This window comes from Macaca nemestrina, chromosome 11, assembly GCF_043159975.1.
Source record: "Macaca nemestrina isolate mMacNem1 chromosome 11, mMacNem.hap1, whole genome shotgun sequence".
NCBI lineage: Eukaryota > Metazoa > Chordata > Mammalia > Primates > Cercopithecidae > Macaca > Macaca nemestrina.
In genome coordinates, this window is record NC_092135.1 from 125,219,008 (window position 1) to 125,232,152 (window position 13,145).

General features: G+C 39.3%; 1 protein-coding gene across 1 annotated transcript in view; it reads right to left on the bottom strand.

Annotated features, from left to right (window-relative positions):
• Positions 1 to 13,145, bottom strand: part of LOC105473978 (collagen type IV alpha 4 chain) — a 152,909-nt gene that overhangs the window by 86,919 nt on the left and 52,845 nt on the right. The window contains 10 exon segments of the mRNA XM_011728273.2: positions 453 to 522; positions 2,335 to 2,388; positions 2,705 to 2,749; positions 3,628 to 3,687; positions 3,958 to 4,011; positions 4,812 to 4,892; positions 8,854 to 8,895; positions 9,100 to 9,135; positions 9,500 to 9,562; positions 11,816 to 11,851. Coding sequence (XP_011726575.2) covers positions 453 to 522; positions 2,335 to 2,388; positions 2,705 to 2,749; positions 3,628 to 3,687; positions 3,958 to 4,011; positions 4,812 to 4,892; positions 8,854 to 8,895; positions 9,100 to 9,135; positions 9,500 to 9,562; positions 11,816 to 11,851 — 541 coding nt within the window.

Genomic DNA, 13,145 nt, shown 5'->3' on the forward strand with positions numbered 1-13,145 from the left:
TGATTCTCTTGCCTCAGCCTCGCAAGTAGCTGGGATTACAAGCATGTGGCACCACACCCGGCTAATTTTTGTATTATTAGTAGAGATGGGGTTTTACCATGTTGGCCAGGCTGGTCTCGAACTCCTGACCTCAAGTGATCTGCCCGCCTCAGCCTTCCAAAGTACTAGGATTACAGGTATGAGCCACTGAAACCAGCCAATAAAATGATTTCATACTATTTTTAGCGATTAAAAAATGACTTTCTGAAAGATGACATAATAACAATCCCAGCATACAGTTTATGTACTGAAAAAACCTCAGGCACATGTATAATTATACACTCATGCTAAAGTGTGTGCATTCAGCCTGCTTAGTGTGCAAGCTATGGAAATACTGGGCCAGACTCTTCTGTCCTGGCCACTCAACTCCTATTTCTGCATAATTTATGGAGGAACTGAATGGGAACACAAACCTTTGAGTGGAAGAGGTGGAGTCACCAAAACACCTGGTGGTCCTGGGTGCCCTCGGTCTCCAGGATCCCCCTGAAATCATTCATTCATTCACTTTTTAAAGGAATATTAATTTTACTCATGTTGCCCGGCATTAAACCAATATTAGAATGACCATGTGCACATTCATATAAGAAGCAGAGATTATAGGCTTACTAGAGAAATGAAGCATCCATGGAGTTTCAGGAGCAGCACAGATGCATCTACTCTCTTACCAACCAATAGTGGAAGTAAATAGCAAGTCACAAAGCTTCCACAAAAGAAAAGAAATTTAACTCCAATGAAATTATTCTATGCCTATAAATTGGATACCTCTGATGTCACCAAGTTTCTTAAATATACTATGAGCATTAATGTCTAACATGGCATCGATGACTAATAGTTTATTCACCTAACAAGGTCCGAATCTACATTTTATTTTAGCAGCAAATAGTGTCCCCCTAAATCATGTTCCTTTAATGCCACCATGGCTTTAAGGGAACACAATTCCCTTGCACATGCTGAGCAAGTGCCAGATGTGAGATCACAGAGGTTAAAAAGGAAAGAAAAAATGCAATGGTATTAAAAGCAGAAAACGCTCTAAAATGCCCTCTGTTTCTAATCTCAATATTATGTGAGCCCATGCATTTTTTAAACTTTCATGATTATTCCCCTTCAAAAGGATCACTTCTCAAAAGTAGAACATAATAATGCTTAATATGAACTGATATGATAATATGATAATCATGCATAATAACACACAGCAGGCATTAAAGTAATATACAGTCAGCACTCTCATGCAAAATATTTTAAAAACAATAATCCAACAATAAAAATAATAAAACAACAGACTATGACAACTGTTTACATAGCATTTACATTGTATTAGAGATTATAAGTAACCTAGAGTTATTTAAAATACAAGGTAGGGCGTGTGTAAGTATTATGCAAATACTACATCGTTTTACATCAGGGACTTGAGCATCTGAGGATTTTGGTAGCCTGGGGGTTCTGAAACTAATCTCCCACAGATAACAAGGGACAACTGATATGGTTTGGCTGTGCCCCCAGTCAAATCTTATCTTGAATTGTAACTCCTACAATTCCCACCCATCGTGAAAGGAACCCAGTGGGAGGTGATTAAATTATGGGTGGATCTTTCCTGTGCTATTCTTTTTTTTTTTTGAGATGGACTCTCGCTCTGTCGCCCAGGCTCAAGTGAAGTGACCTGATCTCAGCTCCCTGCAAGCCCCGCCTCCTGGATTCACGCCATTCTCCTGCCTCAGCCTCCCACATAGCTAGGACAACAGGCACCTGCCACCACGTCCAGCTAATTTTGTTTTTGTATTTTTAGTAGAGACGGGGGTTTCACCGTGTTAGCCAGGATAATCTCGATCTCCTGACCTTGTTATCCACCCACCTCAGCCTCCCAAAGTGCTGGGATTACAGGCATGAGCCACCGTGCCCAGCCTTTCCTGTACTTTTCTTGTGATATGAATGAGTCTCACAAGATGATGGTTTTAAAAAATAGGAGTTTCCCTGTACAAGCTCTCTTTTTGGCTGCTGCCATCCATGTAAGACTTGACTTGCTCCTTCTTGCCTTCTGCCATGATTGTGAGGCCTCCCCAGCCATGTGGAACTGTAAGTCCATTAAACCTCTTTCTTTTGTAAATTGCCTAATCTTGGATACATCTTTATCAACAGCATGAAACACAAACTAATGTAACAATTGAATAAAATATTAACTGTGTCTCTTCTAAAAATTACATTCTTGAATGATTCCTGGCAATACTTTTAAAAATAAATTAGATAACATTAAGGATATAAACTTTTATCAGAATATATTCAAATAGGCTCACTTTTTACCTTTGGGCCAAGAAATCCAAATGGCCCAGGATCTCCAACCAGTCCTAGTTCTCCCTATAAACAAGCACAAACATGCCTTTAAAAAAAAAAAAAAAAAAGTGACTGGGTGACAAATTATCTCATTCTCATTTAATTTAAGCAACACATTGCCCACTGAGACCATGCAAAGTCTTAACACTGTTTGTCCGTTGCATCAGACAATCTTGTGCTTCAATTTTTACACCCACAGCTAAATCCTGCAATCCATAAAATGAATGTGTCTGCCTTCCTAATTACTGTGTTTGCACGCAACAGTACAACTTCTGAATTATACTAAATTGCATTTACTAGTGAAAATGTATTTATTATCTCTATAATGAGGTACATTTACCTTTAATCCTGGGAAACCTGGAGATCCATAGGAACCAGGATCCCCCTAATAAATTCACAAAAATCAGGATAAACAGAATTAAATCGAAATGCATTAACCAGCTCAATGCATCATTTTTCACCTTGTCAAATCGTTCCATGGACATTTGGTCTTGTTTGCAAAGCTAGCTGAATAAAAGGAAATAAATATAAAATAGGTGCCATTTCTTTATAACATTTGCTACTTGAAGTGACCTTTATTGTTATTCAAAAAATTCATGTCATTGCCAGTGTTTTAATTAAGAATGTATTTTTGTTGTCGTCGCTTTTCCAATTTTAATTTATTTAACTTAGTGCTTGCGCTGGGCCAAATATCTTTAAAATCCCTACAATATAATTTTCCTGGAAATTAATAGTTGCTCTGTGCATCATTAGCAATAAAAATGACCATGGAAACCAATATTGCCCCATTCAGTACTAAATCTAGAACGAAAGAAACTCAATGTCTATGCCAGCTGCGGTCTGGCCTCCATGGTGACTCTATGAATGGGCTTTCTATCAGTGACACTTGGTGATGTTTGGAGCTTAATATTGTATTTTTTTCTAGCTACTGCCCCTAGATCACCATGTTGTTTTATCAAATAGACTTAAATTAATTATTCCAAGCTACTTTCATACTGACACTGAGGTGCCACACAAGAGATGTCACAATCCTGTTACTTTTCCCAAATTGTTCTATCTTTTGCTTGCCTGTTTTATCTAAATGATGTCAACAGAAGGATGCTCTGGGATATTTAACTATTCCATAATTCTTATCCAAAATGTTTTGTTCTTACATGAGATATTCTTCACTTTTGAGCTTGTGGGACTACTGACCTGGTTTTATAAAAACGTGAAAGAGAAGTATCTCCAAATTCACTGATGTTAATAGCAAATGATGCTTACCCAAGGCCCTGGAAATCCAGGAATGCCTTTTTCTCCTTTTGCCCCAATACCAGATTCTCCCTTTAAGAGATGACAACATTTAGAGGGGTTCAAGCAACAATATTTCAGCAATAGGGAAAGCAAAAATAAAATGAGAAACAAAAATTATTGTCAGCAGCTTAAAGAAAACAACTACTTTAGAATAGAGGCTCTATAGGATTATGATAAGATAGTGAAAAATTCTGGTAATACATATTAGCACTTAAAGCAATGATAAAGACCATGAGAAATAACATTTTAAGTTAAGATAGCATATCACACACACACACACACACAAAGTACTTAAACTACCTTGCGTCCTGGTGGTCCTGGCAGTCCAATCATTCCAGGAATTCCTTTTATACCCTAAAAATTACAATGAATATTATTTGGTCTATTCTTATTATTTAACATATTGAATTCCATCTCCTTCAGAAATCATCTCTTTTTACAATCTGTTTCACCTTTAAAAAAAAAAAAAAAAAAACCTTAAGAGATTACTTTTCACCTGTTCTAATTAGCACTAAGATCTAAGCACACTTGTAAACCAGACTCTATTTGAGCCAGTTCTCTGTGTGAGAGGTATATGGGACACCACAGTGGACCACCATGGAGCCAGGCAGCAGATACAATTTGGGAATGTAGTCATTAAAAAAGTGGCTCATTTTGAGCAAAGTAGAGAAATTTAACCCAGCAATTGAAAAGCAACAACAGAATCTGCATGTGGTACCAGTAATATTAGCACTAGAAACTGACAAAGGAATTAATATTTGCCAAGAGTCTGTTATGGCCCAGTTCTATGCATTTGTTAACTTCTCAGTTATCAAGACATCAAACTCATCTGTAACATCTAAAGGACAACTGGGCTTCCAGTGGTCTTTTCAATCCACATATCAAAACAACGTTAACAAGCACATGTCATAATTTAGCAGCTTGAGCTAGGTCTGCCACTCAGCAGCTGGGTAAACTTGAGAACACTGGGAACCTTCCAAGCTTCATTTTCAATTCCGCATGATGGGGCCAATAGTAGTACCAACCTATTAAAGTAGGTTTGTGACTAGTGCAGTGATGCATGGAAAGACCTCCATACTTTCTGCCACAGATACATGTTCAAAAAATGTTTTCTATTGCTACTTTCCTAGGTAACATATGGATTTGGGAGTTACCTTTTCTCCTTTATAGAGACAAAAGTCAGGTGGCTCTACCAACAGGGTGGGTCCAGGAGAACCTTGCTGACCAACCTCACCCTTAAAAAAAAAAAGCAAGATAATAAAAATTTCATATTAATTTATGTTTTGAAGATTTTCACCCATATATTATGGTATAATGCTTCCCATCCTCTGTGTCATGGATTTAAAATACAAGTCATGGCAAGTACCTCACAGAATATAAAGGGATATTTACTGTTTTTCTTATAAAAATTTAATACATACTTATTGTTAAAAATAAATTTAAAAAATGAAAATGATTCTTAATCCTACTATCCAGAAGTAATCTCTATTAAAACTTTGATATAGTTTTTTGCGGGGTGTGTGTGTATATGTGTGTATATGTACTTATATGTGTATATAGGTGAATAAATTTTATGTATTTGAAAATATAATCAGCATACTATATAATAAACAGAATTTAAAATATACAGCATATTTTATTAAATTTTTAAATAATTTTGTATTTTTATTATAACAATATTTTGTGAGCCTTTTCCTATCATACTAAAAGCTCTTCAGAATCCTGATCTTTTTTTTTTTTTTTTTTTTTGAGACAGAGTGTTCCTCTGTCACTCAGGCTGGAGCGCAATGGCGCAATCTCAGCTCACTGCAACCTCTGCCCCCCGGGCTCAAGCGATTCTTGTGCCTCAGCCTCCCGAGTACCTGGGATTACAGATAATGCACCATCATGCCCAGCTAATTTTTGTATTTTTAGTAGAGATGGGATTTCACCATGTTGGCCAGGCTGGTCTCAAACTCCTGGCCTTGTGTAACGATCCTGATTTTTAATGCCAATACAATAATCTATCATAAGAATGTACTGTGGATGTATTAAGCCATCCTACTCTGGTTAGATTAGATTATTTCTATTTATTTTCAATATTTTAAAACTGTAAAATAATAGCCAGAATTTTTATTTATGCCATGATAGATGTTTTTCTACTGAAGAATGTTTCTTGAATGAATTTTGCCACAATCATAAATTCTCACCATTAATTAGAAGATACATATTTTGTGCTTTTCTGGGTATTACTATTATTCTACACTTACTATGATCTTTCCTCTTAGTCATAGTTAAGAACAGGCTATAGGTCACCCATATTTGCAAACCAGGCCCTTACTGGCTCTGTCACTCGGGGCAAGTTCCTTAAAACCTTTCTCAGTCCACATTTCCTTACTTTGAAACCTCATTTTTCTTCTCTGTGAAATGGAGATTGTAATATTACCTACCTCAAACTATTCTTCTATTGAATAGGTAATAGACATAAAATGCTTCCTGTGTTGAGGGTAACAAAGTAAATTCCCCAATATATAATTACTAAGACTACTGATGCTTTTGATAGTTAGGATTTTTAGAAGAATATCAAGTTTAAATGAAAAAAAAAAAAAACACAAAGAGTTCAATTTCTACCTAAACCTGGGAAATTGCAGAAAAGCCAGGTTAGAAACATTGTCTGTTTTGTTTTGGTTTTTTTTTTGCTTGATTTATCTACGCACCTAACACAGTGTTGGCGTAGCACCTGCCCTAAAGATATCTGCTGCATGAATAAACCATTGAACAAACACATTAACAAAACATGAGTAAATGCATAGTAGGTATTGGTAAAGATAGCCACTCTTATTCTTGTAATTGAGAAAAACCTGAACAAAACTCTTAAAGGCTGACAAGCAGGCACCTTCTTCAAAATATTGGTCATATTGCTATTTTTTTTCATATTGTAAAAGTGCCATATACTCAGTATAGTCAAAGGTACAAAGAAGGAAAACTGTGAAGAATTAAAATGTAAAAGGCTCATAATTATATCACGTAGTCATAATTAGAAGCAACCATTTAGGGCGCTGTTTCTTTTTTCTTTTTTTTTAATTATACTTTATGTTTTAGGGTACATGTGCACAATGTGCAGGTTTGTTTCATATGTATACATGAGGGCACTGTTTCTTAAAATGAAGTGGGCAAACACGTTCTAGAACATCTGGGAATTCTGCATCAATATTTTATTTTATTTATTTATATTTTTTGAGACGTAGTCTCGCTCTGTCACCCAGGCTGGAGTGCAATGGCACAATCTTGGCTCGCTGCAACTGCTGCCTCCCAGGTTCAAGCAATTCTTCTGCCTCAACCTCCCAAGTAGCTGGGACTACAGGCATGGGCCACCATGTCCAGCTAAGTTTTGTATTTTTAGCAGAGACAGGGTTTCGCCATGGTGGCCAGGCTGGTCTCGAACTCCTGACCTCAAGTGATCCGCCCGCCTCGGCCTCCCAAAGTGCTGGGATTATAGGCGTGAACCACTGGGCCTGGCCCAAAATCATAAAATTATGTGTTCATTCACCTGACAACCTAAAAGAATTAATGTAAGCACATTTGGGATCATTTGAATGGCCGTCTCATAGCCAAATACTTCCAAGTTATTCCACAGTCTGAGTTTACAAATGTGTCTGATTGGACTGGCGCGGAAAGTGACTAAGATGCCAATGCTTGCTGGACTCTGCAATGGCGCATGGGCTCCTGTGGCTTTGATGAACATATTCCAGAGCTCCATGGCTTCCCGAACTTGAAAAACATTGTTTTGGTATATTTTCAATCAGTCATTTCTGTAAGCCAGAGATTCTCAAGGTGGGGGATAGGGGATAGTTAGGCAATCCCTTCCCCCAGGGACATTTGACAATGTTTAGATACATTTTAAGTTGTCACAATTGGAGGGACGGGATGCTACTGACATCTAGTGGGGAGAGGCCAAGAATGTGGCTAAATATCCTGTAATACACGGGACAGCCCCCGCAACAATGAAATAGCAGCAGCCTGAGGTTGAGAAATCCCTCTCTGTATATATTTTAATGTCTTTCTTGTTGCTGTTGCTTTTACAAAGTTGAGTTTATATTTTGTAACCTGTACTTTCTGTTCAGCATTATATCATAGGCACCTCCCCACATCATGAAGTCTTCATATATAATTTTGACTCTTGTGCTGTTTTGTTAAATGTCTATACCATGACTTAGTCAATCATGCTGGAACTCCATGAGAGCAGGGATCAGGTCTGTCTTGATAAATCCCCACACCTAGTGTCAGTCCTAGCTTGACACGAAGCAGATGCTTACTATTGACTTGCCCTAAGTTGTTGAAAGAGCCACACACCTACTGCTGGACGTTCAGATTGTTCCCTAGGTGAGTTGCCTTCTTAAATTACTTTTCTTTTTTGAGACGGAGTCTCACTTTGTCGCCAGGCTGGAGTGCAGTGGTGCCATCTCGGCTCACTGCAACTTCTGCCTCCCAGGTTTAAGCGATTCTCCTGCCTCAGCCTCCCAGGCAGCTGGGACTACAGGCATGCACCACCACGTCCATCTGATTTCTATATTTTTAGTAGAGACCGGGTTTCACCATTGGCCAGGATGGTCTCAATCTCTTGACCTCGTGATCCGCCCACCTCGGCCTTCCAAAGTGCTGGAATTACAGGCATGAGCCACCTTGCCCAGCCCTTAAATCACTTTTCTGAAGCTTATTCTTACTAAGTTTTATGCTTCAGCCAAAAGGACAGTGGGTGTGAGTGGTGGGCACTGACGGGGAGGAGCCGTGTAGAAAAGGAGTGGGTTGGAGATCGTGTATTGCTCAGTGCTCTTGGTTCCAGTCATTTATATTTGCATTTATATGCATATTTATGGCTGGAACTTAGGATTTATGTGAAATTAAGCAAAACAAATCCGTGATTTGACAAAATTGTTACTCTGGACATAATATATTGTCAAAAACGTTCGATCTCTGTTTGCTAGGGTGAAATGTGTTACACAGATTAACCTGAATGTGGTATTAAATTTTGTCAGATCTTTCATTTTACAGTCAAGGGTAATGGTGCCATCATAATTCGGCAAAGAAAAGTTCTCAGCCATAAAATTGGGCAGTGACTAGATAATGAATACAAGTTCAAATCATCAGAACAGCCTCCACCCCTGAGCAGCACGCACACTTTGCCATCTGTTCCTCTGAACAAGAGGGGATTCTTACCGGGTCTCCCATTTGCCCCTTTACTCCCACACCGGGATTTCCCTGAGAAAGAAAAGAAAAAGAATCTCATTGCTTTTGAATTTTAAAAAAGTAATTAAAAGCTATTAAGACTTCTGGCTACACAATTTAGTTTATTGAATACTTCGGGAAATCTGATAAGAGGAAAGCCATAATTCTGACAAACACAGTGGTCAATTATTTCATTGTTCAGGGCTCTATTTATGTATCTTGCTCATGACTGCCTACCTTCAAACCTGGACGCCCTGGTTGGCCCGGAGGTCCCTAAATCGAGGGAAAAAAAAACACACACACACACAAATCAATCTTCAGACGTAGAAATCAGAATGTGCCTTCTTTTGTTGCTCCAAGATCCTATTTAGGAAACCCTTAATTTTAAAACATGCAATGATGGCGTTTCTATCATGGATGGGCTGTTGTTTTCTGTGAAGACGATGTCAGTGGCTCCTCCCCAGGGGACCTGTGCTTCAAGATGGAATCCCACTGATAATGGTGGGTTTTCACTGATTCATCAATTATAATCTCTCAAACGGCCCACCTGTGTCTGACCCAAAATGGCAACTTTGCTTCTTTATTTTCATGCAGAATCTGGTTTTCAAAGGGATCACATCAGCAGTGCTGTACTTACCACTAACCCTGGCTCTCCAGGATACCCTGTGGGGCCCGCCGGTCCTCCTGCACCCCAAGATCCCTAAACATGAGAAAAATCAGTGCGTCTGTTACCAAAATTGTAATCATCTTTCACAGAAAGAGTTACGTGTGATCCCATGTGAATAAAAACCTCTAAAGAAATCACAGCCCCCAGCATATCTGCCCTGCTAGGACATTTTCAACAGCAGGTTTGATGCAGCCCTAAGAGGGCCCCAAGCAGGCCGGGTGCGGTGGCTCATGCCTGTAATCCCAGCACTTTGAAAGGCCAAGTGGGGTGGATCACAAGGTGGCCTACATGGTGAAACCCCGTCTCTACTAAAAATACAAAAATTAGATGGGCGTGGTGGCGGACGCCTGTAGTCCCAGCTACTCGGGAGGCTGAGACAGGAGAATCACTTGAACTAGGGAGTTGGCGATTGCAGTGAACCGAGATCACTGCACTCCAGCCTGGTGACAGAGCAAGACTCTGTCACAAAAAAAAAAAAAAAACAAAAAAACAAAAAAAAACAGAGGCACCAAGCTAAAGGTAGTAGCATTCTGGTAATTGTAATAAAGTCCTTCATTTAGGGTCCAGAGATCAATCTTCCTATTTACAAATTTAGGACCCAGAGATCAATCTTCCTATTTACAAATACATCCTGTAATAACAAAAGCGGAGAACAAAGAAAATGCATTACCACCTACTCCTAAATTCTGTGTTACAATTTTAAACACATCAGGATGCTTTTAAAGTATTATTATTAATTAACATTACATATTAATGTATTTATTCTTCTTAGTATATTTTTAAAACATGGTCTGCAAGATCTCAAATTGGGGAAATATAGTCCCTAATTTGAGATCAAGATGAGTCAGCCATACAAAATTTTCTACAACATGTGAGTTGTAACATAATTATACACAAATTGTCAAGAAAAGGTACAGGCAATCCTGGAAGCATGGAGAGATGTTCCCCGGGCTCCTGCTGACTCTGCCCAAGTCAAGTGATTGGGGAGTGTGTAATGAAATTGCTCTGTTTAGGAGGATGAACTGATATTTATTGTAACAGCAACATTGAGGTATCACATTTATTACATGGACCTGAGCTTCAATCATACTAAGGAAACAAATCCAGAAAAGTAGTTCCATCACTAGCCAGAAGTTACAAGGCAAAATTTTAGGTTAACTATCGGAAGGCGAAACGGAGTCTCGCTCTGTCGCCCAGGCTGGAGTGCAGTGGTGCAATCTCAGCTCACTGAAACTTCTGCCTCCTGGGTTTAAGCAGTTCTCTGACTCAGCCTCCCAAGTAGCTGGGATTACAGGCAAATAGCATCACATCTGGCTAATTTTTGTATTTTCAGTAGAGACGGGATTTCATCATCTTGGCCAGGTTGGTCTTGAACTCCTGACCTTGTGATCCACCCGCCTCAGCCTCCAAAACTGCTGGGATTACAGGCTTGAGCCACCTCACCCGGCCTTTTTTCTTTTTTTTTTTTTTTGATGGAATTTCACTCTTGTTGCCCAGGCTGGAGTGCAATGGCACCATCTGGGCTCACTGCAAGCTCCGCCTCCTGGGTTCAAGTGATTCCCCTGCCTCAGTCTCCTGAGTAAATGGGATTATAGGCACGTGCCACCACACCTGGCTAATTTTGTGTTATTAGAGGGAGGGTTTCACCATGTTGGCCAGGCTGGTCTCAAACTCCTAACCTCAGGTGATCCACCCACCTCGGCCTCCCAAAGTGTTGGGATTACAGGCATGAGCCACCACGCCTGGTTGGCAAAACTGCTCTCAGTTTTAATCTTGTAAATATCAAAAAACTAGAAAGACTAATATAATCATTGAATTGCAGATTTTGGAGAGATGAAGATGGGCAAAATATTAAATATAATATACAAATACTGATTCATCAAGCAAAATGGTAGTGAGAAGCAATGCAAGATTATTCTACCTGGTATATATTTTATATGTAGTTGCTAAGTGGACTCACTTTCCTAAATATGAAGTAGCTGCATATACCTGGGTAATGCCAAAAGATCATTAGAAGACAGAAGAGGAAGGCAGGAGGGAGCCTGCTGAGCTTCAAGTACAGCTTCATGGGCATGAGACGGGTGCAGTTACACAGGGCCCCAAGCTTGAGTTAATGATCTGCTGTCGCCATCTTGAAATTCTTAATTTTTGAATGGGGAATCCACATTTTCATTTTGTACCAGGTAAGCCACACAAATTATGTAGCTGGCTTTGCTGGGATTAAAACGTGGATCATAGGCTATTTGAGGAGGAAATAGAAGCATAGAGCCTGCTCAGGAGACTTACTGGTAAGCCGGGCAGTCCTGGGTCGCCTCTGTCTCCCTGCAAAAATAAGAATGCATTGCTTTATAAATCCACACAAAATTCCTAAAACACAGATCATGTAAAAACAGAAACACATAGAAAAATTATTTGGACTCATCTAATTGTGCAGTTTGTTCAATTTTTTTGGTGTTGACTAAAACTGAGGAAGGGATATGCAGAGGTGATTTTCTTTCTCCTTAAGTTCTGAATTCTCCTTCTACCCAGCAGAGAAAGATCGCTGGAGTAATGACAGGGAATCAAAATGAGATTTTTGTCTTTGTTTAAATTGTTCTAAATTCTCAATCCAGTGGTCCCATTTCCTCACAGTTTACCCGTTGCTGGTCTGGTTCCACCCCCTGCTATGCTTTCTAAACAGCTTGACCCCCTTGACTACCCTAGAGAGGACAGAAAAGAAACTCAGGTGGAAATTGCCTCACACCAGCCTCTGTCAACCTCTCTCGCTTTGTGACTCTGCGCTGAGACTCAACCTACTTTAAAAGATCAAAGCCTATATATTCTCTTGAATGAAGGCTCTTTTTTAAAAATGTAAAATATATGTAAGTTAAAAATTAACATTTCAACCTTTTTTTTTTTTTTTTTTTTTTTTTGAGATGGAGTCTGGCTGTTGTCGCCCAGGCTGGAATGCAATGGCGCCATCTCGGTTCACTGCAACCTCCGCCCCCCTGGTTCAAGTGATTCTCCTGCCTCAGCCTCCCAAATAGCTGGGACTACAGGCATGTGCTGCCATGCCCGGCTAATTTTTTTGTATTTTTAGTAGAGATGGGGTTTCACCATGTTGGCCAGGCTGGTCTCGAACTACTGACCTCAGGTAATCCACCACCTCAGCCTTCCAAAGTGCTAGGATTACAGGCGTGAGCCATTGCACCCAGCCCATTTCAACCATTTTTAAGTGTACAGATAGTTCTGTGGCATTAAGTACATTCACATTGTTATTCACCCATGACCACCATCCATCTCCAAAACTCTTACGTCTCCTCCAATGGAAACTCTGTTCTCATTAAACACTAACTCCCCATCCCTCTTCCCCTCCAGCCACTGGCAACCACCATTCTATTTTCCATCTCTATGAATTTGACTATTTTTAAAATGTCATATAAGTGAAATCATACAATATCTGACTGGTTTATTTCACTTAGCATAATATTATATCTTCAAGGTTCATCCATGTTGTTGTATGTGTCAGAACATCTTTCTTTTTCAAAGCTTTTACAACCTTCCATTGGATGAATACACCACATTTTGTTTATCCATTCATCTGTTGATGGACACAATTGCTTCCACCTTTTGACTA